The sequence below is a fragment of the Mytilus edulis genome, chromosome 4, assembly GCF_963676685.1.
Source record: "Mytilus edulis chromosome 4, xbMytEdul2.2, whole genome shotgun sequence".
Taxonomy (NCBI): Eukaryota; Metazoa; Mollusca; class Bivalvia; order Mytilida; family Mytilidae; genus Mytilus; species Mytilus edulis.
The window spans coordinates 95,013,391-95,041,373 of record NC_092347.1 but is presented as its reverse complement, the minus strand read 5'-3'; the positions used below and the strand labels follow the sequence as shown (position 1 = coordinate 95,041,373).

The 27,983-nt window shown below is 33.2% G+C and overlaps 1 protein-coding gene across 9 annotated transcripts in view; it reads left to right on the top strand.

Annotated features, from left to right (window-relative positions):
• The first annotated feature begins 21,366 nt into the window (after positions 1-21,366).
• Positions 21,367-27,983, top strand: part of LOC139521109 (nucleolysin TIAR-like) — a 93,068-nt gene continuing 86,451 nt past the window's right edge. For 5 of the 9 annotated variants that reach the window (XR_011663996.1, XR_011663995.1, XM_071314395.1 and 2 more), the window contains exons 1-2: positions 21,367-21,554; positions 21,683-21,779. Coding sequence is in view for 6 of the 9 variants with exons in the window: in XM_071314395.1 (XP_071170496.1) it covers positions 21,523-21,554; positions 21,683-21,779 (129 nt within the window). In the remaining 3 variants the exon portion in view is untranslated. The remainder of the gene's footprint in view (positions 21,555-21,682; positions 21,780-27,983) is intronic. The other 4 variants (XM_071314396.1, XM_071314399.1, XR_011663997.1 and 1 more) reach the window with 4 other exon arrangements.

The following is a 27,983-nucleotide window of genomic DNA, read 5'->3' as shown; positions in this document are numbered from 1 at the left end:
TGCTGTTAACAGTATAAGAGAATAAGCGCCTAGTAAATGAGCACTCAATGTTATCCTTTTGACCCAAACAATTTCATTTAACCTCATATATAATACTAGAACACACCCGTGATATCGCGGGTCCGTGACTGAATTAAAGTATATAATTATGCGCAAGCCTTATTTTAATATTAGTATTGTCATCTGATAAAGTCATGCCGATTATAAGATATGCAGTTTTCTCTGCTTTCAAATCTTTCTGTTTGAATCCGTCGAACTGGAACTTATCAATTATTTGTAGTATTAATTAGTTGGAAAACAAAAGGTCCTGGAATGGAATATTTTTTAATCAACAGCATTGTCCTATATTAGTTATAAAGTTGAATTCTTTGATTCGCTGTTTTACGTCATGCCCGCTAACAAATTGAAAACTGTACCTATACGCCTTATTTTAGTCGAGATTTTTAGTATTCGTATTGTTATCTTAGAAAGTTTTACTGATTAAAATGCTACAATAGGTAACAATTTGACAATCTAGTAGTGTCAACCCTGTGAATATGACCCGTGTATATAGCATATTAATCCTGAATACACCGTTTGGTGGTGCGCCTGTCAGATGCGGAACGTACAAATAAGGTAATAGGTAACAGGTGAATATGCTATTGGTATCGGTATCGGACTCAACCCGGAACTTCTCAATTATTGGCAATATTAATTACGTGGAAAACAAAAGGGCCTGGAGTGGTGTAATTTTTAATATACATCTTTGTACTATATTAGTTATATGTAAAGTTGAATTCTTTGATTCGTCGTTTTTACGTGATGACGGCTGACAAATTGGACCTCGTAATTTTAGTATTATAGATTGTTGTTTGTAAAAGTAAGTGTGCAAATTAAGACGGCAACCTTGAACAAATAAATTTACGAGGATATTCAACAAATGTTTCTTAAGACTTTTCCTTACCTTCGAACAAGATGAAGATTATGTTTTTCTATCAAACGAACTCACATCTTCCCTGTTAAGCATGCCAGTCTATATACTATTAGTTACACAGTGTGCAATTGTCCTAATACAGGAATTTATCGGGTCAATAAAATTCATATCGGGTGAGGCGAACACGGAGCCTTGGTTCACACCGAACAGTAAGCAATAAAGGGCCCCAAAATTACTATTGTAAAAACATTCAAACGGAAAAACCAACGGTCTAATCTATATAAAAAAGGAGAACGAGAAACACTTATGAACCACACCAACAAACAGCAACTGAACATCGGCTAAGGACAGGTGCAAACAAATGCAACGTCTGTAACGTTTTAATAGGTACCAACGTTCACTCTTACCTAAACTAAACAATAGTGTAACATCACAACATAAAAACGACAAACTATGAAATATCAATTAAAATGGCTTTACTATAACAAAAGACACATTAAAACGAGTGAACACACACTGAACGAATAAATTTAATCTATGACACACAATGTCAATGTAAATACAAAATCAATACAATAAGGGTTGACATGTTGAACAATTTCAGAAAGACAACCAGAACCTTGATCAAAATGCCGCCAAATAGAATAATGTATATAGGTAAACGAAAATAATTTGTTGTTAGGTATACAGTAGTGGAGAACGAAAAATTAATATATTTTACAAAACAAATAATTTTGTTGATCATAAGCATAGTAAGAGAACAGAAGTGAAAATTTATAGTCATACCAAAAACTTATTAAAGCTGGTGTGTGGCGTACTCAATTCCATCTAAGATTTGATGGTCAGTTCTTTAAAATCAGTTTAATGATCTTTCATCTTGTTTAATGTGACACTTTATACGATACATTAGTTGCACAGTTGAACTGCAATAGCATTTACAAGTTTATCCAAATAATCTAAGACCATTAATCAATGCCTTTGCTTACATAAATTAAGATCATGTGTTTATAGCTGGATTTTGTGAGAAACTTTATGTATTGGTCAGTTATATTGGAGTAGTAGCTTGAAGTAACATGTTGTTTTATAGAGTTGGAATTTAGTAACGTTTTGTATTGGAAGTTATAATTGTGAACCTTCAAATATATTATATATATACATGTACTTTTATACGATTAAACATGTGAACATTAAGGAGACTTAGTTCAATTCTAACAGTGACTTTATGGTGGCATATATACTATAGCTAGTTCCCTATATTAACGGGCAACATGGAGTTATCGATCCCGATGATACATATTCCCGAAATGACATGTAGTCCCAAAACACTTACAGCACACACAATAAAGACCCGTTATACCAGAGACGAGATATAACACTAAATAAGTTAACATTAAATAACAAAAAAGCATTACAAATTGTATCAACAGGTCAAATGAACAGGAAAATGCGATATAAGATACATGTTCATGTAGATTCCATACAATTGATGTACACCGTCAAAATGAAACCCGAAAGGTAACACATATAGTCACCAAAAACAATAGTTTAAAGTACAATCTTTTTCTGTGAAGATCCCCTTACCTCTCTACTTTCGCCCTTAAAGCTTTAAGTAATTGGGACCATAGAAATAAAGGATTTTATTCGAGAATCACTATAGTAGAAGAGACACCATTGCATTATGCTCTTATTCTAATAAATACATCAAGAGTGTCAGTGAGTCTTGAATTGTCTTGACTGGGTACCAGCAACATTCTGACAAGATGGAATAAAAGTGATCAAAAGTAGAATCAAATCAATGCAGATCAATTTTAAAATTGCTACAATTCTAAATACTAGTATTCATTTCATAATGCCATTTTTGGCCCGACATTTACCGCCCTGACTATTCCATGACCTTATTGCTTTCATTTTATCACTGAGTCAGCAGGTAGGTCAACACATGGATTCCCCTCAATCCTTTTACTCGATTGATCTTGTGTCAGTATCATACCCACAACAAGTTTCTCCTCACTTTGCAGTACCAGACTTTAAGATACCCACAACAAGTTTCTCCTCACTTTGCAGTACCAGACTTTAAGATACCCACAACAAGTTTCTCCTCACTTTGCAGTACCAGACTTTAAGATACCCACAACAAGTTTCTCCTCACTTTGCAGTACCAGACTTTAAGATACCCACAACAAGTTTCTCCTCACTTTGCAGTACCAGACTTTAAGATACCCACAACAAGTTTCTCCTCACTTTGCAGTACCAGACTTTAAGATACCCACAAAAAGTTTCTCCTCACTTTGCAGTACCAGACTTTAAGATACCCACAACAAGTTTCTCCTCACTTTGGAGTACCAGAGCAATATTCATATAACCAGGTACATTCGCTGACAATTCGACCTTCTTGTCAAAATGAAGCCTCCATTTCGAACAACCAGACCAATGATCAATGTTTCGCCAGTTATCTAACTCTTCCTTCAGAGCTCCTAATACTTAAACAACTGTACTCATTTTCTAATAGAAAAGAACATCGCTGCTATAAAATTCCTACATAAAAAATCGCTGCATTAATATGTCTACAAACAAACAAAAAATACAACACGGTTCAGCCAGCGACATAAAAATGCAAAACCCACAGAATCTTTGCAAATGTTTATCTGCTTTCACGATAGAATAAATTCTTAAATAACCTTTAGGTTTTTATTATCTGCATGGTTGTAAAGATAACCAAAGCAAACTCTTACATGAAGCTGGTGAATATCAGGTTTTTATATAGGATTTGTTTTCAGAGACAAGTGCTTTTACTACTGGTGAATCATGTGATATCTCATCCGACGACCTTTCTAAAAATTTGAAAAAAAATACCTGATTTTTTTTATTTTATTTTACTCCAGTGGATTCTGACTCGTTTTCGACTTTTTATTTTTATTTTGGGATGCTTAAGCATGTTATACGTTAAGGCTTGATTGTGCAAGCACCATTGCGGAGCTGTTCTGATGTAACAGTATACAAAGCAGTAGATGTTATGTCGGAATTCCTTTTTAAATAGTCTCCCCTTGATTGAATATTGTTTTTAATCGTGGTTAATAATTCTTATATTTGTATCGATACTACATGTCTGAATAACGTTTCATGCCCCATTTATGAACAATATTTTTTTGGTCTGTGCGTCCATTCGTCCATCTGTCACGCTTCACGTTAAAGTTGTTGGTTACGGAATTTTTTTATGAAGTTGAAGTCCAATCATATTGAAACTTAATACACGTATTCCCTATGATATGATGTTTCTAATTTTAATGCCAAATAAGAGTTCTGAGTCCAATTTCACGGTCCACTGAACATAGAAAATGGTCATGCGAGTTGGGTATCCATGTGCTATTGACGCATTCTTACTCTTCTCTGTCTTCCTGACAATGGTCGGAACATGTGCTATCGGAAAAGGCAACATAAAACAAAATTTCTGTGTCTGGGTCTGATATAATAATGGTAATGTACTCATACCCAAGGATTTGTATAGTAAAATCTTACTATCCTTGTCATACCGCACAACTCGGAGATACAAAATTGGCAGAGAACCGTCGTCATTCCTTATATATGTCTTACTTTTGATAGATGTACATCATGCATGGAGTAATGTGTCGAACCTGTGTCATGCATGATAGCTCCAATAGCTCTCAAAAGATCATGAAAACACGATTTCTATCAAATTTAAGAACTTGGGTATAATCGATGAACACGAATTTGACAGGTGATATGCCCCCTTTCAGGCTTTCGAGACGTTTCGCTATTCCACAGGTCGTTTCGGCCACACTATCAGTTCGACAACAGTAGTTTCGGCCTAAGACTATTCGGCCATATTTTTTCGTATTGTTCTTATATATGCATTAGCAGAAGTTTGTTAAGAACAGATATTTTACATAACAAAAAGTAATTCGATCAAATCAAATAAATAGATCAATAAAAAAGTATGATATAAAAAGTAAGAAAAATTGTAAAAGTTGATGAGATACTGAAAAATTGTATGACCAAAAAAAGTATTAATTACAACAAACTAAAAAAAAATCATCTACGTTTTGACAATATTCAATAAATCATAGATTTGCAAGCATGCGTCGGAAAGTAAACATTTGTATGCTTTAATTTCCTTGTTAAGAACAGATACGTGATCTGTTCATTTCCAAGTTGAAAAAAAAGATAAAATTTGTAAACATTTACAAGAGCAGCTGTTATTTTAACAAATCTTGATACATATTTTATCAAGAACAACAAATTGTCATGTTTTTTGTCTTCATAGTTATATTAAATCAAGATATGGATTCAAGAACAATACACAAATTTTTCAGAGTCTATCACCCAGTTTTATGACTATTATAGTGGCATCTTGGGTACCTCTAGAATAGTTTTGGGAGAAAATAATTAGTCAATGACACTTTGTATCAAAAATCGTTTGCAAAGGAAATAAAACATGACGGTAATTATATATAAAATAACAGCTGCTCTTGTAAATGTTTACAAATTTTATCTTTTTTTTTCAACTTGGAAATGAACAGATCACGTATCTGTTGAGAAGAAAATTTTGATATTGAAAAAACTCTGTTATATCGGTTCTAGATCTATTCATTATTAGAAGTAACTTTAAATATTATATAATATTTGAAATCAAAGAAGTGAGTGTAACGCTTCAAACTTGAATGAAACAATAAGATATACGATGTAAATAAACTCATCATAGACACCAGGACTAAATTTTAAATATACGTCAGACGCGCGTATCGTCTACAAAAGACTCATCAGTTACGCTCGAATCCAAAAAAGTTGGAAAAAAAGGCAAATAAAGTACGAAGTTGAAGACCATTGAGATCCAAAATTTCTAAAAGTGTTGCAAAATACAGCTAAGGTAATCTATGCCTGAGGTAGAAAAGTCTTAGTATTTCAAAAAATTCTAAATTTTGTAAACAGTTAATTTATAAATATAACAATATCAATGATAATTCATGTCAGCACAAAGTGACGTATCTAAAACAAATACGTTACCATAGGAAACAAATATGTTACTGTTTGCACCCCGAATTACAATACTTTAACATTATTTTTGCACCCTGAATTACAATACTAAAAAGTACTTTAACATTATTTTTATCCTATAGTTCCTGTATTTACAAAATTCAAATGTCTCATTCGTATCTATGTGATAAAATATCTAAATTAATATATAAGCGAAAAATAAATGAAAATATTAAAATCAGTACACTGATTACTAAAATTTACTTTGTTCCTCCATATGTCTTCGCAAATTGCAGGTGATTACTTGTTGTACTGATCATGGAAGTAATATTTAAATTTTACTTCTTATTTTAAATATTAATTCTATTAATTAACAAAACTAAAATGTAATAAGGCAGATGGCTCATATGTTTGAATTCGACATTTCGTTGATAATCGAAACATACACTGTGTCTAAACCACACCGGCAAAATTTGCTCGGACTGGATGGTATCTAACATCCGGCACAATGACGGAACACCAATAGACAAAAGAAAGGTAGGTTTCGCCTTATTTTTTTATTTTTTTTTATGATATCGAAGAATATATATACATATACAACTATTTTCTATTGTGAGATGCAATATTTTCTACAACCGTTCTATATTAACGGAGAAATAAGTCAAAATGCATGTCAAAATGACGAATTGAGCGAACCTTGCCTCGAAATTGTTTAATTTCTCGTTAAATTGTTCACATTGTACGGAAAGAAAGGTACGGGAAGATAGATATTGACACGGAAATTGCAAATTTAGTTATCATGAGCATCTCAATGATTGTATTTCTGTGTATGGAGCGAAAGAAAAGGGTCATGTCAAATTAAAATAAACCGGTTTCGTCAATGTTGTTACTACACAATCACCCGGTTTCGTCTATATATATCACCCGGTTTTTTTTGTTTTTTTTTAACAAACAATTTATGAAAAGAAACTTTGGCACGGATCTGAACATTGTCTTTCGAGAATTTAAATATATATTTATTGTAAAGTAAACTTAGCGTGTTAAAATCTATTTTAAAAGGGCACTTTTGGACATAGTTAATTATGATAGTGCACATTTTCCTAATGAAAGGCGTATCCCTTATTTCACTTAACTTCAACTTGAACTAATTTTAAATGGAATGTAAATAGTTTTTGAGATATGGCGCGACATGTTAAAAAAACCCACATTCCTGTTTCACTTACATTTTCTGTAACTCAAAAAGATTTAATTTGATTTTCACTAAAACGTTTACAGATCGTTTGACCATTATAAGAAATAACTATGTTAAATTTTAAGAAAAGAAGATAAGCTGTCCTGAAGTTACAGTGCGACATGTTTATGCTGGACAGACGGATAGATAGACGGACAGACGGACGGGCCGAATGACTGATAGATGGAGGAACGGACGGATGGAAGGACGGACGGACAGACGGGTGTATACATGTACAATAATATGTCCTGTCAAAATTGGGACGGGCGTGTAAAAACTCGTAATTAAAGGTCAATAAGTTTTATTAGGATATCGGCCAAGTCGATTTATTTGTATATTTGTCTGCCTTACTCATTTTTGCTATATAACTTTTATATATATTTGAAAAAAATGTATAGAAATCGATAAAAAGAACTTGATATTCGGCATTTATTATAATAAACATAATCCGATTTCCCGGGTGTCTCTGTTTTCTCATTTCTTACAATATTTTAATTCGGTATACACTTTATAAGATAAGTGGCGAATCTAGATGACGTATAGGTTACACGCCCCGACCCCACCTTTGGTTGCCAAAACTATATTGATTCCTGTATTTAACGATTTTGTAAAGCAAAAAATAATCAAAATATTGTTCGACTCGCTACGCTCGGCGGTATGTAAAAGTTGTTCGAATTACGTCCACTTTGAAATAAACTGAATCCGTCTGTCCGTATATATTGTCAAAATATATTGACCAACGTCAGTGTACGATCATCATAACACAACGGCGACAGTACAGACTCGTTTTTTTTTTTTAGTTACTATACTATATATAAAAATATTAATTTTCGCGAACCATTTAGGTCACGGAAATTCCAAAATATGGCATCAGTAAGGAGAGTTGTGCAAATAATGTGAATACACAGAACCCCCATCCAAATTATCTTTAGCTAAAAGTATTCATCATTTTCTATTTTATATGTACTAACAACATTCCATTTTTCTATAATTTCGATTAAAATATTCCAAAATCTGAGTTAAAAAAAGTCAAATGCCCAAAATAAACATTGTCTGATTGGTTGAAGTACTGTGGCGTCAATGATAAGCATAGCAAGCCTCGATGTAAAGCACACGCTTCACATGAATAAGGAGAGTTTTACAAATAATGTGAATACACAGATCCTCCATCCTATTTATATTTTGCTGAAAATGTTGCAATGTTCATCATTTCTGTTTTGATTCTGCTAACAACATTCCATTTTTTCTTTAATTCCGATTTATATATGTGGAACCCGCAATAAAAATAGATGACCTCAATGATTTAAACGCAACGCAAAAAATTCCGTTGACCCTGAATTCAACGGATCGATAATAGCATCATCACCATCAACAAAATGTTTACCGTTATCTTTGTGAAATTTCAGTTATATAGTTCTTTAATTAGAGAAATTTTGGTAAGTATTACTTATTAATGTTAAGGTTCTACTGATGTGCTCCTCTAGACCTTTTTGACGGTCCGTTTTATCCCATTTATCTCAATATTATCTCCGATGACAGTAATGTCAACCCGACCTATTCGTGTCAAAAGTGAAAATCGCATCGATTTATTGAACTAATTTCTTCTTAAACTGTGCATGCATTATTTCTGTATTATATGATAACCAATCACATTCACGTTGCATGTTTGCATGAAAATGGTCATGTATTAGTGAATTGTAAGGGCGATGCAACTTGAGGTCAGTGCGCGATCACGTGACATTATTATTTGTAAACAAATTTAAAACATGCTCCCCGCGTAACACGTGTCTGAATTATCCTTTCAAAGTGTTATGAATCTTTCAATCACTATTTTATGAAATATTTCTAGGTTTGCATATCAGTAGTCAAAGTGAATTAAACGTAGTTCTTAGTTGTGTTTTTTTTATATAGAATTAGAAGGTAAATCTACATAAGGGGGTCTCATTGGGGGGGGGGGGGGGGGGGGGGGGGGGTGTTCTGATCCCAGATCCCACTTACTGTTTTGTCAGATTCCCATATCCCGCTTACACTATGTACATGAGCAATTTTCATTTTTTTGTCATTTCCGGGGTCCTGCAGAACCCCATTTCCCGTTTTCACGACAGACCTCATTTCCCGTTTTCATGACACAATAATTTGACTTTCACGTTTCACGCTTGCGAAAAATTGTCAATATTGGTCACGCTTAGACCCAATGAGAACCACACACTAGTCAGTATTTAACTTCACCCAAAAAGATGACTCAACTTCCCTCTATATTTAAAACCTGCATACTAATTTAAATAGCATTTGCTCCCCTTGAACACTATTTGGCCCCTTCCGTGTCATTTCCCTTTAAATTTGCTGAAAAGTCATACTTTAAGTCCATTTACAGTAACGGCTAATATTTGATTTTACCATCTTAATTTCAATTTTCATATTGAACACATTTGACCATTCAATATGAGTTCCCATGTATTTTTGTCATATATGAAGGAGGTTTTAGGTCATGTTTTCCTAAACACCTTATTGCTATTTGTCTGTCTGGATTGTTAAAACCACAAAATCAAATATTGATGAATATGCAAGTTTTCAACAATCCCGGAACATTAACAAAGATGTGTGTGAGAGGGTGAAAATTACCCTTCTGATGTACTGATATTTTTAGCACCCCAAGTGAGAATCTAACTCAGGACTTTCAGCACTGTAGCCATCGGTCTTAACCACAAGATCACGAACTCACATTTGATGAACTAATTTCTTCTATATTAACTGTACGTGCATAAATTCTGTATTATTTGATAACCAATCACATTCACGTTGCATGTTTGCATGATAATGGGTTCTGTATGAGTGAACTGTAGTGTATTGCAAAATTAATGCAAATTGTGACGTCAGTGCGCCTTCACGTGACATAATTATTTGTAACCAAACCGGCTTCTCATGTAATGTAACGGTTTATTTCGTCCTCTGTGATATTTTATCCTGAGGATAATTTGTCCCGGTAATTTTTTTCCAGGCATGGTATTTCATTTCACAGGTTGATTTTTCCCAGAGGAGTGAAAATCTATCAGATTTCTGTGTTATGCGGATAGTATGTACGGGTATATATTTGCCGTATTATATTTCACAGAACCGTGTGAAAAAGAGTCCCATTAACTACTATGTAAGTTACTCTCAATCAATATATACCTGACTATAATTATAAAATGTTTACAAAGGTAAGCAACTGTCTAGGGCCAGGTAAGGGAGGGGAAAAATTAGTATTAGTACTATTTCGCAGAACGATAAACAGATGCATAGACAGACCAAGGGGGTGGGGGAAATTTAGCTTATGACATATATGTAAGAAATCATTGAAGCTTGATGGGAGTGGGCAACCCTCTGGTCCATCAGAGCCCCCACACCTTTTTGAAAAGTTCTGGATCTGCCACTGAGATTTGCAGGTTTTCTTAGTAAAGATACCTTAAAATATCACAAACTGTGTGCTTTCCAGACCATAGTTTACATTTTTTTTCATATTTTGCCATGTCAAAATGACCTAAATTTAAAGGACAGTATATAGACCCAAAAATGGTATATCACATTCTACACATCAAGATTTTAGCAGGAAAGACTGCCATTGGAGTTATTAACCATTGTGACTTTTTAATTTGATCTACTCCACTAATTAAAGTTGTTGAAGTAGAATATTTAATGTAGGTTTGTCCACATTTTGGTATATATTAATACATGTTTAGAAATAATGTTGAGCCTGTTCCTAGATGCCTGTTATAGACTTCAATATTTATTGTTTATTGAAAATAAATGGAATCAATTCTTTCAGAAAAGTTTAATTCTATGGAAATGTATCCCCCCTTTTATAAGTTGAAAAGGCTACATAGAGGTCAATATACAGTCTCCAACAGAAAACCAAAAAAGGAAAAATAAAGTGAATTTTGGAGAATTATTAAATGTACATGCATTTGAAATATTTAAGATATATTGTTTCAATTTTTTTAGTTCTAGGTTCCACATAACTACCATTTTAGAAAACGATTTCAATGCTAAGTCTATTAGAGGGATATTTGATTTTCATTGGTTTTAAATATGGAATCTCATTCAGTGGCAAAGGAAATAGACACTGACAAGTCTTAGATAACATTTTATATAGTTTTGAATTTTTCTTCGTCAGTTGACTAAAATTAGATGGAGGTGTGTTCTAATTTCCAACAGAGGAGCAATCAACCTATATCAATATGTGCATGAAGCAAATTGATAGTTGCTAGATACTGAATGATTATATCCACAATAAAGGTTTAACCTGTGCATATATACTTAAAACAAGATAAAAAAAGTCATGTCTTTTTCAGGACTTCTGAATCCAATCATGTAGTATGGAATGTTATTGAGATATGGTTTGGGTGGATGGATGGTCATGAAGGACCTGTAGTACAAAGTCTATCACTGGATTTAGCTCTTTGTCTAAGTGTATTATTAAAGTACTTTGCTTTGAGCTCAGTTCATTGTTATGCAATTCATTCTTCGTGAAATTAAGATTTGACAGACAACTCTAATGGACAAGGATTTGTCAAAGTAGTATCATCTCTATGTACAATGTAAGTATTCAGGAGATAAAAGCATTCTATTTTGATTTGAACCATACATTTTATAAAAAAAAGTGGGAACAAATTTACCGGACAATGCTACTCCCACTACTAGCAATATGATGCTAGGTTGTTTTAATACATCTGTATTGCCTGCTGATGACTCGGCCCTGAGTGTAAACGGTCCTTCAATTAGGAGGGAAAAAAATTATAAGGCCTATCCAGTCTAAGGGAGCTACCATTTGATTTTTATGGGGGGAGCTAGGATGAAATTTGAAAAAAAGGCAGGACAGGATTTTGAGTTAAAAAAAAAGGCAGGATGAGTAACTTGGCAAAAAAAAAAAAGGCAGGATGACAATTGTTGTAAAAAAGTCAGGATAAGCTAAGAAAAAAAGAGGCAGGACCGAATAGACTGAAAAATAAAAAGGCAGGACAGAGATTACAACTAAAAAAAAAGGCAGGACAAAATTTTTCATCCTAGCCCCCCCCCATAAAAATCAAATGGTAGCTCCCTAATCGATTTCTAAAACTATACTTCATTGCACATGTTCAACATTTTTATACAACAACAAAAAATTTGGGGTCGTAAATTGGTATCCTGTCCGAAAGATGGTTTCTGGATAATAACTTTATTATAAGTCAACAGAAATCAACAAAATTATAACACAACGTTTATAACCACAAAAGGAAGCTTGGGATTGATTTTGGGGGTTATGGTCCCTAAGGTTTAGGAATAAGGGGTACAAAGGTGCCCAAAACAAGCTTTAATCTAGTGTCGGTTTAAAAAGTTGTGTATAAGTATTTCAATTGTTCTGAAATTGTACCACAATGTTTAAAACCATAAGTAGAAGGTTCGGATATATTGTGTGGGTTATGGGACAAACAGTCTAATAATTACGGACCAAAAACAAACATTTTTGTAAATTCAAGACCCTTAATTGGAGTTTGTCCAGAATGGTTCTTGAATTACCTAATACCAATGCTTTATGAAATCTTCTTTGAAAATTGGAGTTATCTTTCTTTGTTCAGTCAACTTAAATCAATTATACAATATACAATGCAATATTCACTTTATTACCAACTGATAAATTAAAGCAGTCATTAATAACCATTCAGTGATTGCAAGCACTTTCTAGGGTATGCCCTTTTACAAATGGAAAAATTATACATTTTTTTAGTTTCTGATCTCTTAACTGAAGTTTGTCTCCTCTAAATGTTTCTCATTTCAGAAATTAAAAAGAAAATTTCTTTAGATATTTTTGTTTGAAAGGATTAATATTCAGCAGCATAGTGAATTGCTCCTAACACAAAAGCAAAACAAATATTTAAGTTCATTAGACCACATTCATTCTGTGTCAGAAACCTAAGCTGTGTCATCTATTTAATCACAATTCAAACTCAGAGCTGTTTCCAGCTTGAATGTTGTGTCAATACTAGCCCCAACTGTTCAGGCTTCGACCTCTGCAGTCGTATAAAGCTGGGCTCTGCGGAGCATCTGGTCCATTCATTTGTTTATTTTTCAATTTGTGTGAATTAACATAGTTACAGTAAATGTTAATTACTGCACTTTCATACCACAACAAATATTGTATTGGTACATGTATCACTCAAATGTGTATCCATATAACAAAAAAAATGAAAAGGAATAATTTTGCATTACCTTTTGAATACTATGACTTTTTAGATATGTAGACATATTAAGACTCATTAGTAGATGTTGATAATATTGGCTTAAAATGCTTGAAATTCTATCAGATTACTTTTGGAGCAGTTATGAGTTTTGAAATTAGAAAGATCATATCATATGCAACAAGTGTAGTAAGTTTCAAGTTGATTGGAATTCAGCTTCATCAAAAACTACTTTGACCAAAAACTTTAACCTGAAACTCCCACTTCCATTTTCTATGTTCAATGGACCGTGAAATTGGGGTCAAAAGTCTAATTTGGCTTTAAAATTAGAAAGATCATATCATAATGAACATGTTTACTAAGTTTCGAGTTGATTGGACTTCAGCTTCATCAAAAACTACCTTGACCAAAAACTTTAACCTAAAGCGGGACAAACGAACGAACGGACCCACAGACCAGAAAACATAATGCCTATCTACTATTGTAGGTGGGGGCATAAAAAATTTAATAAATAACACTCATAATGCTCAGATTGGTTGTCATCGTGCAACATAGTTAATAACACCATATAGAAAAAACATAGAACTCATTTTGTCATAAGACACTGTCAAACATCCATACATACTATCCACACTCATCTGTGTCCACACTTGTAATGTTAACAAAATAACTATTATTGAATTTTGTCGATGACCTGAGACTATTATACTGATTTGTACATAGCAGTATAGTTACAATAAGGGATAAAAAAAATATTTTAATGCATGGTAGTTGTCATCCTACATTCATTTTCTATGTCGATTATGCATGCATATACAGTTGTCTTATTATCAACGTTTTATAGAAGATTTATTTTTAACGATTGTAGAAAAGATAACATACATAGAATGATTAGATTACTTATAAAGGTGTCCATCCTTTTGTGCGAGAAAATCACATATCAATTGTGTGTTTCGATTTTTAAGACCGTAAACTTTAATTTCAAGTTTAAACATGTTCAACCTATTTTCCAATAACTCATATAGAAAACGCATATTTAGAGAGCTTTAATCTCAATATGCTGTTAAAAAATTTCGAAATGCAAAGTAAATTAAAATATTTGTGTTCTATAAGAGTAGGAATTCAAGTTTTTGCTTATTATTTATTTGAATCTGCGACTCATATAAATAATAAGCCGTTGTCCGGTGAACGAACTTATTTTCCAACGACCCACAAAACTCCTTTTGAACGCTGAAGTTAAATAATCAATTATAATGTAATGCGATTATGATTTTTTTTTATTTGACCAAACCGGGTTATGCATTTTGAAATCTATGACGAAACCGGGTTGTATACATTGACGAAACCGGCCAGTTCCATTTTGACATGACCCATTTCTTTCGTTCCATACACAGAGATACAATTATTGAGATGCTCATAATAACTAAATTTGCAATCTCCGTGTCAATATCTATCTTCTCGTACCTTTCTTTCCGTACAATGTGAACAATTTAACGAGAAATTAAACAATTTCGAGGCAAGGTTCACTCAATTCGTCATTTTGACATGCATTTTGACTTATTTCTCCGTTAATATAGAACGGTTGTAGAAAATATTGCATCTCACAATAGAAAATAGTTGTATATGTATATATATTCTTCGATATCATAAAAAAAATAAAAAAAAATAAGGAGAAACCTACCTTTCTTTTGTCTATTGGTGTTCCGTCATTGTGCCGGATTTTAGATACCATCGAGTCCGAGCAAATTTTGCCGGTGTGGTTTAGACACAGTGACATAGTAACGTATCCAGGATTTTGGAAAGGGGGGCGAAGTAAATTATAAATTCGCCGAGCGGAGCGAGGCGATACTTTTTTGGGACCTTTTTTAGGCTAAAAAACATAAAATAAGTGTACAATGAACTTTTCACACGGTTCCTAAAGTTGGGAATGTATATTTCATAGTTGCTGTAAAGTGTAAGGGTCGGACATTTTTGATGCCGTATTCTCCCCAATAAAAGCCTATCATAAAATGATTGGATAGATCGAAAGCTATGTACTAATATATTTGATGTGGGAGTTGTCAGTAAAAAATGGACATGGACAATTCTCGTTTGTTTAATTTGTATAACCTCACATTTTTTTGTGTTGTAAACAAGATATACGCCGGGCTATCGATGAAATTTACAATACGACAAACACGAGTTAAAAACAAACAAACCATTTTTGTCCAAATGTTTGGTTGAAATGTTTCAGCCAACAAGGGAAGTGAGAGTTCCAAATTAACCAAAGTCTACGAATGAGTCTGAAAGGACAACGAATTTATGAATGACAGTCGACAAATGGAGACATAATGGTCACACCCAGCAGGCAGGTTGCAGCCGGGCTTTGAAAAAGTATTCATTACATCAGTTCGGCGAAACAAATATTCCAGTCAGATATGGAATTTACATGCAAATCCCGGCACCAAAAAATAACACCCTTTTATTATTCATGATGTTCATTTTATGCTAAATAATTATGTTTGAAATTTTGGTTTCTAATAGCAAATGAGTGGACAAACTTATTGTTTACAATCCAGATATATACGACCAGAAATTTTGATTAAGACAAAAATCTGGGTAAGATTTTTTTTCTCTCAAAATTCTCAGACTCCTCGCTCAAATCAAATAGTCCGTACCTTAGACTTTATATATATCTAGAGCTTACTGACTGGGGATCATTATTCAGCAATGTTATCAATAGGCTGGGCGTTTGGGCTTAAACATGTTTTCGTAGATAAATAATATTGCTGTGGAACTTTCACGAGAGTGTAATAGAATATTACTTTCTGTTTGGTGGAATTATGAAATAGAAGTCAGTTCGTTCTTGCTCAATCCTTTGTCGCTTTGAAGGTGTCATACTTGTCACCCTCAGCATAAGCAAGTGTTACTGTAATCTGAATTTCAAAATGACTGAATGACGGTTTTTTCGACGCACTGGTAAACTCCGCCGTTTTGAATCAGATGACTTTGACATAACCAATAGTATATTACAGTAGCTACGGGCAAAAAATATCGTTATAAGTTAAGAACTGTCGCATAAAAACTAAATACACGGGAAATGGCATATTTCACGAAGTCTTAGTCTGATTAATCATTTTTACAAATTAAAAAAAAAAAAAAATCCAAGCAAAGGGGGCGTACGCCCTCTACACCCCCTCTGGATCTGCCACTGGTATTTGTTGGTATATGTTTAACAAATAATGATTGGTCCCGATTATTTCTAATATGTTTCTTATAACAGGACATTTTTCACTGTTGAAAATTAAGATCAAATAGAACAGAACATATTTTATTTCCAATTAAGGGCCCACAAGGGGCATACAGAGCATACAAGAATAAGGAAAAAGAATATTAATTTGATAGATACATACAATGTAGATACAAACATTATTTTACATACAGTAACAATACAATTACTAACTCATATTCACTTTAATAAATTTACCAACAGCATTAAGGACCTGATTGTCTTCACAGTTTAATAAATAAATAAATTTATGCTGATTATCCAGTAAAGAAAAATTTGGAATTCTTTGGCAAACAAAGTCAAAGAGAGCATCTCTATCTGATTTAGAATTTTCACAGTTAGTTAAAAAATGGATTTCATCTTCAACACAGCCAGAGGAGCATTTTTTGCAAATTCTTTCATTTCGTGGAATATTTGAAAAACGTCCAACTTCAATTTGAAGCTTATGAGCAGAAATACGTAATTTGCATATAGATCTTCTTAAATCAAAGTCCTTTATTAAAGAAAGATAATTTTCATAACCAAAATTCTGCTTAAATTTCACATAATTAAACAGTTTTCCATCAGAAGCTTTATTTTGGCTAGCATACCAATTGCTAATATATTTAGTGTGAATTAATTTGCTAGATATGTTCAAAAATTTATATTGTCCAAAATGTTTTACTTCTGGTTTAATTTCAAAAACTTCTAATACTTTCTTAGCAAATGAGTACCAAGAAGTTATGTTAGATTTGTGAAGCTCTTGGCTGCATTTATAAGCATCTTTCAATAGACTGAATTCAGTTGTAAGATTTTCAAATCTATACCAGTATTTTACAATTGACTTTACAATATCATAATGTAAGGGGAAACGCCCCAGTTCTGATAATACAGCAAAATTGACACTCCTTTTGTGTACACCAAGTATAAACTTAGAAAATTTAAGATGGAGATTCTCACACTTAAGATTTTTAAAAATATTTTCAAGATTAAATAAGGAAGACTGTAATTTATTACAAGAAACATTATAACCTCCCCATACCTCTGAATTATATAACAGAATGGGTTTAAGGGTATGATCAAAAATATGAACACAAGATTTTATTCCAGGAGACAAATTGATAAAATCCTTTCTAAGTTTATAGTAGGCCTTAAGAGCCTTATTATAAAGTTCAGTTTTAGCTAGATGAAAACTTCCAGATGCAGTAAAGTGAACACCCAAATATTTGTAATGAGCGACACAGTCAATCAAGTTATTCTGCAGTCGAAAATTCGCTTGAATTTTCCTTCCAGCCTTATTAAAAATTATGACTTTAGTCTTTTTAATATTAACTTTAAGGCACCAGTCAGCACAATATTTTTCTAGCTGATCAAGTCTACTTTGAAGCCCTGTGGCTGATGTTGACATAATCACAATATCATCTGCATACATTAAACAATTTAATTTCTCGGAGTGCAGGGAAACTGCATCCAGGCAGGAGTCAAGATAAGATGGGAAGTCATTTATAAAAATTTTAAATAATGAAGGACTCAAGTTAAATAGATCCCGTGCAAGTGGGTAATGTTTATGCAAATGAATCCATAGAAACGTATCTGTTAGAAATTAACGTACAAACGGGCCATTTCCTAGTTCAGTAGCTTATCACTTTTCTAAACCATTAAAGGTACACATTCATTTTGTTTTGGTTACAACTATATATATATATCATATGGACTAACACGTCAAAAGCAACATAATTTAATTCTTTCAATTGACCTTTATGTAAATCTAGAGTCTAATTAAAAGTTGGTAACGTATATGGTCAATGAAATTGTGTCATATAAATTCAAAACTGGGTTGGTTTTATTTTATGAAAAAATCCTTAAAATGGCATAAATATGCATTGGCTAAAAGTTTGATAGATCGGAAAAGGCAACATAAGTACATGTTTGCAAGCTTCTAAAGTCGACTACTCAATAAAAAAAAATATCTGTACATATACCACCAGAGACATTCGTTTTACTCGTAATAATACGTTTTAGTGTAAGGCTGGAGTAATTTTTATATTCTTCTACGTAGCAATTGTGTTAGTTTTAGCGAGAAAACATCCTGGATTTTCATAAAACATAAAAAGACAAGGCTTCACATATCTACAGGGACAATAAATCAAGTATTGGACTCAATTTCCTGAGAATGAGTGCTAAGTTCTTCCATAAGTTAATTATAACTGTTATTAATTCTTTTTTCAACAAATTTAAACAACAAATATGTTTCAAAAAGCTTTATGATGCATTACACATATGATGCAAAGCAAACTGTTTTACAAGTCTTTAAAATGAACCCAGAATACATGTAGTTCAACTAAAGCCGTGGGTTCGTGTTCATGCCGATATAGCAATTTCAGTCTTGTCCTGGACATGTCCAACAATATTAATGTATAGAGTTGAGATTTGGAGAAATCCCTGTTGACATTGAAGCAATATTGACAATTGTTTTAAAAGCAATAAAATTGAGAATGGAAATGGGGAATGTGCCAAAGAGACAACAACCCGACCATAGAAAAAACAACAGCAGAAGGTCACCAACAGGTCTTCAATGTAGCGAGAAATTCCCGCACCCGGAGGCGTCCTTCAACTGGCCCCTAAACAAATATATACTAGTTCAGTGATAATGAACGCCATACTAATTTCCAAATTGTACACAAGAAACTAAAATTAAAATAATACAAGACTAACAAAGGCCAGAGGCTCCTGACTTGGGACAGGCGCAAAAATGCGGCGGGGTTAAACATGTTTGTGAGATCTCAACCCTCCCTCTATACCTCTAGCCAATGTAGAAAAGTAAACGCATAACAATACGCACATTAAAATTCAGTTCAAGAGAAGTCCGAGTCTGATGTCAGAAGATGTAACCAAAGAAAATAAACAAAATGACAATAATACATAAATAACAACAGACTACTAGCAGTTAACTGACATGCCAGCCGTCCAGACTTCAATTAAACTGACTGAAAGATTATGATTTCATCATATGAACATCAGGCACAATCCTTCCCGTTAGGGGTTTAGTATCATACCATCATAACATATATGAGAAGAACATAACCCGTGTCATGCCAACAACTAGTTTTTGAATAAATGTGTTTAGTTCCGATGCAAAGACCCTTCAATAGATAAAGGAAGATGTGGTGTGAGTGCCAATGAGACAACTCTCCATACAAATAACAATTTAAAATAGACTGTATTTATAAAAAAAACACCTTTCTGAATATATAAATAAAACTAACGTATCACTATGTAACATATTTCTTTAAAGACTGATTCCAACAATTGATACATAAAACTGTACATGGCACAATTCTCATCTCAGAGTTATACAATCCAACAGCTTTTCTACTCCTGATTTGGAAGCATGACAAATCGTCCACTGGCAAAACGCCCCACACCAAATCGCCCCACTTTTTCACCAACTCGCCCCACTATTAAAAAAATCGCCCCAACCTGGTTAACCAACTCGCCCCACTTTTTAAAAAAATCGCCTTACTTGTGAAAAGGGTTAAATCCAGTTAATTTTTTCCCTGTCAACTCGCCCCACTTATTGAAAAAAAGAAAAATCTACTTCTGTATATGTAATTTTCAGGTCTACCAACTAGCCGCACTTAAATGAAAACTTATTTTGATTTTTGTAATCTACACAGAATACAAAAAAATCAAAAAAAAATTATTAAACTTTTTTTTAACATTTTTAAAATATAATTGCAAATACATTTTTGTATCATTATTGGAGAATAACTTTATACTTGTAAACTTAGTTATTTGTATAACAATTGAAAAGAAACCTGTTAATAGACCACTTTCGAGTTCATCAGTCACCGGAAAAAACTCGTCAATTATACGCGCTTTTATCTATCACCGTCATTTGTGCGTTTTGGGGCGTCGTCACTTCCCTTCCAATGTTGAGCGAGTGGTTGGAAAACTATAATTCTATATTATACGAATTATTCGGCAAATTGAATTCTCAAAATTAACAATCAACACTGCTGTCATTAGGGAATTGTCAGTAAGTACCTACAGAGCAACCATTATTTCTAGTTTATCCTGCACAAAGACGATCACTAAGACGCTTGATGAACGTAAATAGTGCAGGGATACAGGCGAGCCCCTCTATCTGGTAAATGACGTCATAAAGGCGTGCATAATTGACGAGTTTTTGCCGGTGACGGATGAACTCGAAAGTGGTCTAAAAAAATACAATTGATGCGTGATTAACATTTATATATAACTTTATTGCAAAAACAGAGTTTTTAATAGCAATTTGATTTTATAGCACTTCACTAAAGGTTTTCAAAGGTATTGACGTGGGCAGGGACAAAGATATACATCTTTTTTTTTTTATCATGCAGTGGCTTATCTATTTGTCATGAGTGGGGCCAGCTGGACAGACCGTGTTTCAACGGAATTTTAACCCTTTTCATAAGGGGGGCATGTTATCATACCTATTTGCAATGGGAGTTTACCCTTTTCATAAGTGGGGCGAGTTGGTAAACAAGAGTGGGGCGTTTTTTTAGAAAGTGGGGCGAGTTTGTGAAAAAGTTGGGCGATTAGGTGTGGGGCGATTTGCCAGTGGGGCGATTTGTCATGGATTCCCTGATATACACTGCCCATTTTTTTATCTTTTTTTTTTTTTAAGTTCTTGTTTAGTAAAAAGGGAAACCATTAATTATAAATATGAATTATCAAATAGGAAAACAAAGTGCAGTTATAACATAAAAACAGAGAAAACAATTTTCAGTTCTCGGTTTTTGGACACGTCTTCCCACAATGCAGTGTAAGACAACGAACTTCCTGTACGTGTTTGTCGCCATTCGAGAAATTAATAGGTGCTTTATTTGAAATTTATCGCCGGAATTCTTCGTTTTATATCGATTGTTCTTGTTTTATCTGAGAAGAATCAGTTTCTATCATCATGGACATGGATGAATCAAACCCAAAGACACTGTAAGTATCATTTTACTGTTTAATTATCCACAAATCTGTTTCGTTTTCTTGTTTCACATGTCGTGATGTTATTACTTTCATATTCACCCCGTCTCATTGCAAGTTGTTGCAATTTATTTATTTCATAGGTATGTCGGAAATCTGGATCCATCGGTTACAGAGAGTCTAATCCTGGCCTTGTTTGGACAAATTGGACCATGCAAAAGCTGCAAAATTATTTACGAGGTATGTAAATATATAACTTGTAAATTCTTCTCAATTTATTAATTATTTTCTTTATCTTTCACGGCTGTTTTTTTTTATATCGTAATAGACCTGTTTCTGTGTTTGAACTGCAAAATTGGTGTTGTCATGTTTGTTTTTTCATGTTAGAACCACATTTGACTAAAACTAAAAGGCAAAAAATACAACCTTTGTTCATCGTTAAACCAGGAAGCTTATTAAAAGGAAGTTCAGATTATATTTCCTACTTTAAAATTGATTTACATTTATCTTTTCAATGTTGGTCAGGTCTTTCAGCTCCAATGTGTCTGTAGGAATGTCAGAATAGAAGTTCAAAATTTTGAGAAACCACTGTCTGGATTCATATGTATCCACATCTGGTCAAAATGGAGCAGAGATGTGCCACACCATTATGATTGAATTCAGAAAGAAGGATATGTGGTATAATTATCATGAGACAACTATGTATATATCCAACAGTCCAAATGACATAGATGCCCAAGATGTAAGAAACTATAGGTCACTGTATTCATGTGTACATGTATCACAGGCCCCACATGACTAAATTTGAAAATTCTTCAAGAAAACCAATGGCATGACTTATGCTTAACAGGTATGACGGACAGCAATCAACATCAACCACAAAATTACACGCCCCTGATTTGGGACACACACGCCCACATATAATAATAATGTTTCTGGGTTAAACTTGTCTGTGAGTGCTCAAGCCAAACTAAAAAAAACACAAAAATCAGTTTGAAATACATGTAGCTTGATATGTCAATCAGACATGAAACCCTAACCAATCTTTGAGTACCATATTTATCAATGTAGAGTACACATGTACAGTTGTGTATGATACACATCCCTTTTCATCCTTCCAAAGTCGTAAAAAAGGGGAAAATAAGGATTAATAAATAAATAGATTAAAAAGTAATTTCTTTTCTAGGGTAAAAAAAATGCATACTTAAAGACAACTTGTTATAATTTGGCTGGAAAATTTGCGGAGATCATTGAACAATTTTATGTAATTTAAGTTCATTTTCAGTAAATTTTAACAGAAATAGATCAAAAAGATTTAAGATGCATCATTTTTGTTGGCCTGCAACTTTTGTTGCAGAAAGCTCGACATAGGGATAGTGATGCTGCTACGGCTGCGGCGGCGGTGTTAGCTCACTTCTTAAAAGCTATATATTTTAGAAGGTGGAAGACCTGGAATGCTTCATATTTTGAATATAGATGCCTCATGTTACGAAGTTTCCGTTAGTCACATATCCAATGTCCTTGACCTCATTTTCATGGTTCAGTGACCACTTGAACAAAAAGTTCAGAATTTTTGTAACGTTGAATTCTCTCTTATTATAAGTAATAGGATAACTATATTTGGTATGTGTGTACCTTGCAAGGTCCTCATGCCCGTCAGACAGTTTTCACTTGACCTCGACCTCATTTCATGGATCAGTGAACAAGGTTAAGTTTTGGTGGTCAAGTCCATATCTCAGATACTATAAGCAATAGGGCTAGTATATTTGGTGTATGGAAGGACTGGAAGGTGTACATGTCCAACTGGCAGGTGTCATCTGACCTTGACCTCATTTTCATGGTTCAGTGGTTATAGTTAAGTTTTTGTGTTTTGGTCTGTTTTTCTCATAATTTATGCAATAGGTCTACTATATTTGTTGTATGGAATGATTGTCGGTGTACATGTCTAGCGGGCAGATGTCATCTGACCTTGACCTCATTTTCATGGTTCAGTGGTCAAAGTTAAGTTTTTAAGTTTTGATCTTTTTATCTAATATTATAAGCCAAAGGTCAAGTATATTTGGTGTATGGGAATATATTATGATCTATATGTCAGTCCCACAGGTTTTATTTGACCATGACCTCAATTGCACGGTTCATTGGACAGTGTTAAGTTTTTGTGTTTTGGTCTATTTTTCTTAAACTATAAGTAATAGGTCAACTATATTTGTTGTATGGAAGCATTGTTAGCTGTACATGTCTGCCTGGCATGGTTCATCTGACCTTGACCTCATTTTCATGGTTCATTGGTCTTTGTTTAGCTATCTTGTTTAATGTTAAGTTTATGTGACAGTTGTAATAACGCTTTATACTTAGGACTATCAACATAATATCAATGATTAGTAAAGAAGGCGAGACATTTCAGTGTGTGCACTCTTGTTTTTTTTTAATTCCTTAATCAATGCATTCAGACTGAAAGATGGGAAGTTACACATATGAAGCAAAGCAAATACGATTTCACAAGTCATTATACCACCCCAAAAGAATTTTGGGATCGTATAATGGTATGATGTCGTCGTCCGAAGACACATCAGTTTCCGGATAATAACTTTAGTTTAAGTGAATAGATCTTCATGAAATTTTTTCAGAAGGTTCAATACCATAAAAGGAAGGTTGGGATTGATTTTGGGGATGGTGGTCCCAACGGATTAGGAATTAGGGGCCCAAAACAAGCATTTTTCTAGTTTCAGGAAAATAACTTGTGTAGAAGTATTTCAATTGCTCAGAAATCATGCAGCAATTTTTAAAACCCCAGGTAGAAGGTTTGGATTCATTTTAGGGGTTATGGGGCCAAAGTTTAGGAATTAAGGACCAAAAAGGGGTAAAAACAAGCATTTTTCGGGTTTCAAGACAAAAACTTATGTGTATTGTGTAATTGTATGAATCTCTCTGAAATACCATATAACAAAGGGGAGGCTGGGATTAAGTTTTGGGTTAATTGCCCAAAATATGTAGGAATTTGGGGCCAAAAAGAAGCATGTTTCTAGTTTCCAAACAATCATGACAATAACTTGTGTTTAAGTGTATGGATCTCTCTAAAATTGTACTACAAGGTTCATTACTGCAATGGAAAGCAGGGATTGAGTTTAAGGGTTATTGCTCCAAGGGGGTTTCAAAAAGTTGGGGGGGGGGATTTTTTGTTTACCTTTTTTTTCAAAATTTTTCAAATTTCGAATTTTGAAAAGTTTCAAGAAGAAATCTTCAATTGCACAGTATTGTGCAATAGATTTGTTAGATCTTTGACCACATTTATGTCAAAAATTTGATCACAATCCAAAATCAGACAGAATCAAGCTTGAATATTGTGACCAAATTTGCCCCAACTGTTCAGGGTTCAACCACTGGGGTCGTATAAAGCTGCGCCCTGCGGAGCACCTTGTTTTAGAATGTACCCAGAATAAATGTAGTTTTAACTAAGGGGGTTTATGTTCATGTAGATGTAGCAATTACAGCCTTGTCCTGAACCTGTACAGAAATATTAATTTATAGGGTTGAAATTTCAAGAAATCCTTATTGACAATCACATTGAAGCAATTTACTTCTGTTTTAGTGAAAATGTATAAATTACAAACTTTAATATATATAAAAATAACATATAATATATATTTCTTTAAAATATGACCTACAATTGATACAGAAAATAGCAAAATTCACATTTTAGCTCATATGGCCCAATTCTCATCTTTTCTCATCTTTCTGTGACACTATTGGGCAAATTGGATCCAAAATTTGGCCACAATTGTTCATCCCATATTTAATGTGTGATCTGTGATGGTCCCCATCCAACATGGCTAGCATGTCTAAACGGAACAAAGGGATAAAATGAAAGTTTTCTCTACTATTTTGAAGACCAATATAGATAGAAAAACCTGACTCGCAAAACTCTCCAGAATGTAAACTTTGTACTGTGTACCTGTTGTCCTTGTTTGAATGACAAATTTTGTTATTTTGTTTTCATTTTTGCTAAAAGAAAGTAAAATCTGAAACAAATATATACAGAACTCCAATGAAAATTCAAATGAGAATGTCCTTTATCAAAAGGCAACATCAAAAGCTTAAACACATTGAACACTTCAAAACATCAAACTAAAGGAAAACAACTGTCTGGCTGTCATATTCCTGACTTCATATAGACATTTTCTTATGTAGAAAATGGTGGATCAAACTGATTTTAAGGTACCTTAACCTCTCACTTGCATGACAGTCACACCAAATTCCATTATATTGACAACAATGTGTAAACAAAACAGAAAGATAGAGAAAAACTTTTAGAAAAATGGCAAAACTGACCAGAAGACAGGAGTTATTGCCCTTTAATGAACATATATAAACACATTTGTTGCAAAACTTTAGAAAATAAAGAAACAATTTATAGCAAAACAAGATATGTGTAAAAATGTCAACATAGGGGAAATCTTTCCGAAAATAGTCATTGTTAAAATTCCAAAATGTACACATACATGAAGATCCTGTTTAGCAACACCTAATAAAGATTTAAATGGAAAGCCTATTTATATATGAATATTCTGATACATGTAGTTCACCTGCACCTGCCAATATGTTACATGTACATAATGTTAATTTAAATTCAAATATTGATTCATACATGTATGTTTTACTTTAGTAAATTACACAAAAGTTATCAATGCATATTGATTACTTTAAAAAGGGATGAAGGGTAATCTGGGATTTATATTAAAATAAACATCAACCCAACAACACAACTAACCAGTAGAAATCCAACATACCACTTTTACCAATAATTAAACACACTTTAGTTAAATTGCCTTAGTCTCAGTAAATTGTGAAAAAATTAACATAGACCTTCCAAATCAAATTCAGTGTAGGACTAAAAAAGCAGGAAAGACATTCATGACCTTACTCAAGTCAAACTGAAATTTAAAAAAAATATTTTAATTTTTTTTACATAGTACATGTAGTAACAGCCTGACTTGATTTCAAGTGCAATTTAATGTTATTACGGGGACGGGGGACAGCCTCTTTCTGCAGCTTTCATTTGAGCTTTTTGGGTTTGAAAAGACATTTTTATCCCCCCCCCCCCTTACTGCTGCAGAGGGGCATTAAGTTTTACCCTTGTCCGCCTATATGTATGTACGTCCAAAAGTTGGTCTCCGTTCTCTAGCTTTAGTTTGCCTCAACCAAATGATAAGAAAGTTATACACAATGTTTATTACCACTAAATACATATTTAGTTTGAATTTTGGTGGTGTCACTAATACTGTTCTAGAGTTATGCCCTTTACAAATGGAAAAATTGCTAAACTTTTTGTTTAGGTTCTCTAACTTCAGTTTTCCTCAATTAAATCTTATGAAACTTATACACAATGCTTATAACCAAAATGTACAGATCAAATTGAATTTTGATGCTTTCACTTTTACTGTTTTAGAGTTATGCCCTTAACAACCTTTTATTTTTTAATTTTTTTTGGTTGACAAATACACATGAGAAATGTTGATGAGAGCAACATGTGAATATCTAAAATTTACATTTTGTACTTTATCTTTAGGGAACAAATGATTGGCTGAGATTTAGAGAACTCATGATTTATAGGCTCCACATAAATACATTTCAGGACCATATGATAGTCCATTTGTATGTAGTAATGATAAATGATATAACTTTCAGTTGTCATTGGTATGGTTCACATTGCCATTTGATGAAATAGCTCTGTTTCTTAGAAACACACACAATATTTTGTTGTAAGAATTAGTTAAATGAACATGAGCATGTACTCCTGACAATTTTGATTGGACTTAATGACCTTTCATTCTACTTGAGCAGGTGGGTCCATTTTGATTGCCAACTATTGTTTAGTTTTACATGGTTTTATGAAGGAATGCCTTAATTTTCTTAACTGTATGCAAATGTAATTGTGCAAACTACAGGAAGAAATTTACTGTTCAAAATCAGGACCTTCTGTTCAATATCAAACAACACTTCAATTTAATGCTTATCTGGGTCCTTCTGGGAGCATGTCTTCTCTTGTAAGACATATTTTTGGAGAGAACTATAGGCTGTTTAATACAAGTTACAAAAGATGAAGATGAAAGTTGCTTCCCTTTATCATATAAATTGTGTGTATGTCTAGTAAATGTATGAGAAAGCTTTACTTACTGAAGTGTTACTTGAATTGAATAGAGGTGTTTGAATCAGTTAGATATTTACATTAATTCTTTGAAAACTTTTATAAAAGATGTACTTTATGTTCTTCCCTTATATATGCATGATAAGCTAAGTCTTGTCCAATATCGCCCATCTGAACAAATTTTATCAAATAAAAATGAATTTTGGAAAACTAAATTGGATATTAATATTTTATGGAGCACTTATACTTTAATTGAAATTCAAATCTAAATTTTGTCCTATAAAAATATGTATAAGTTT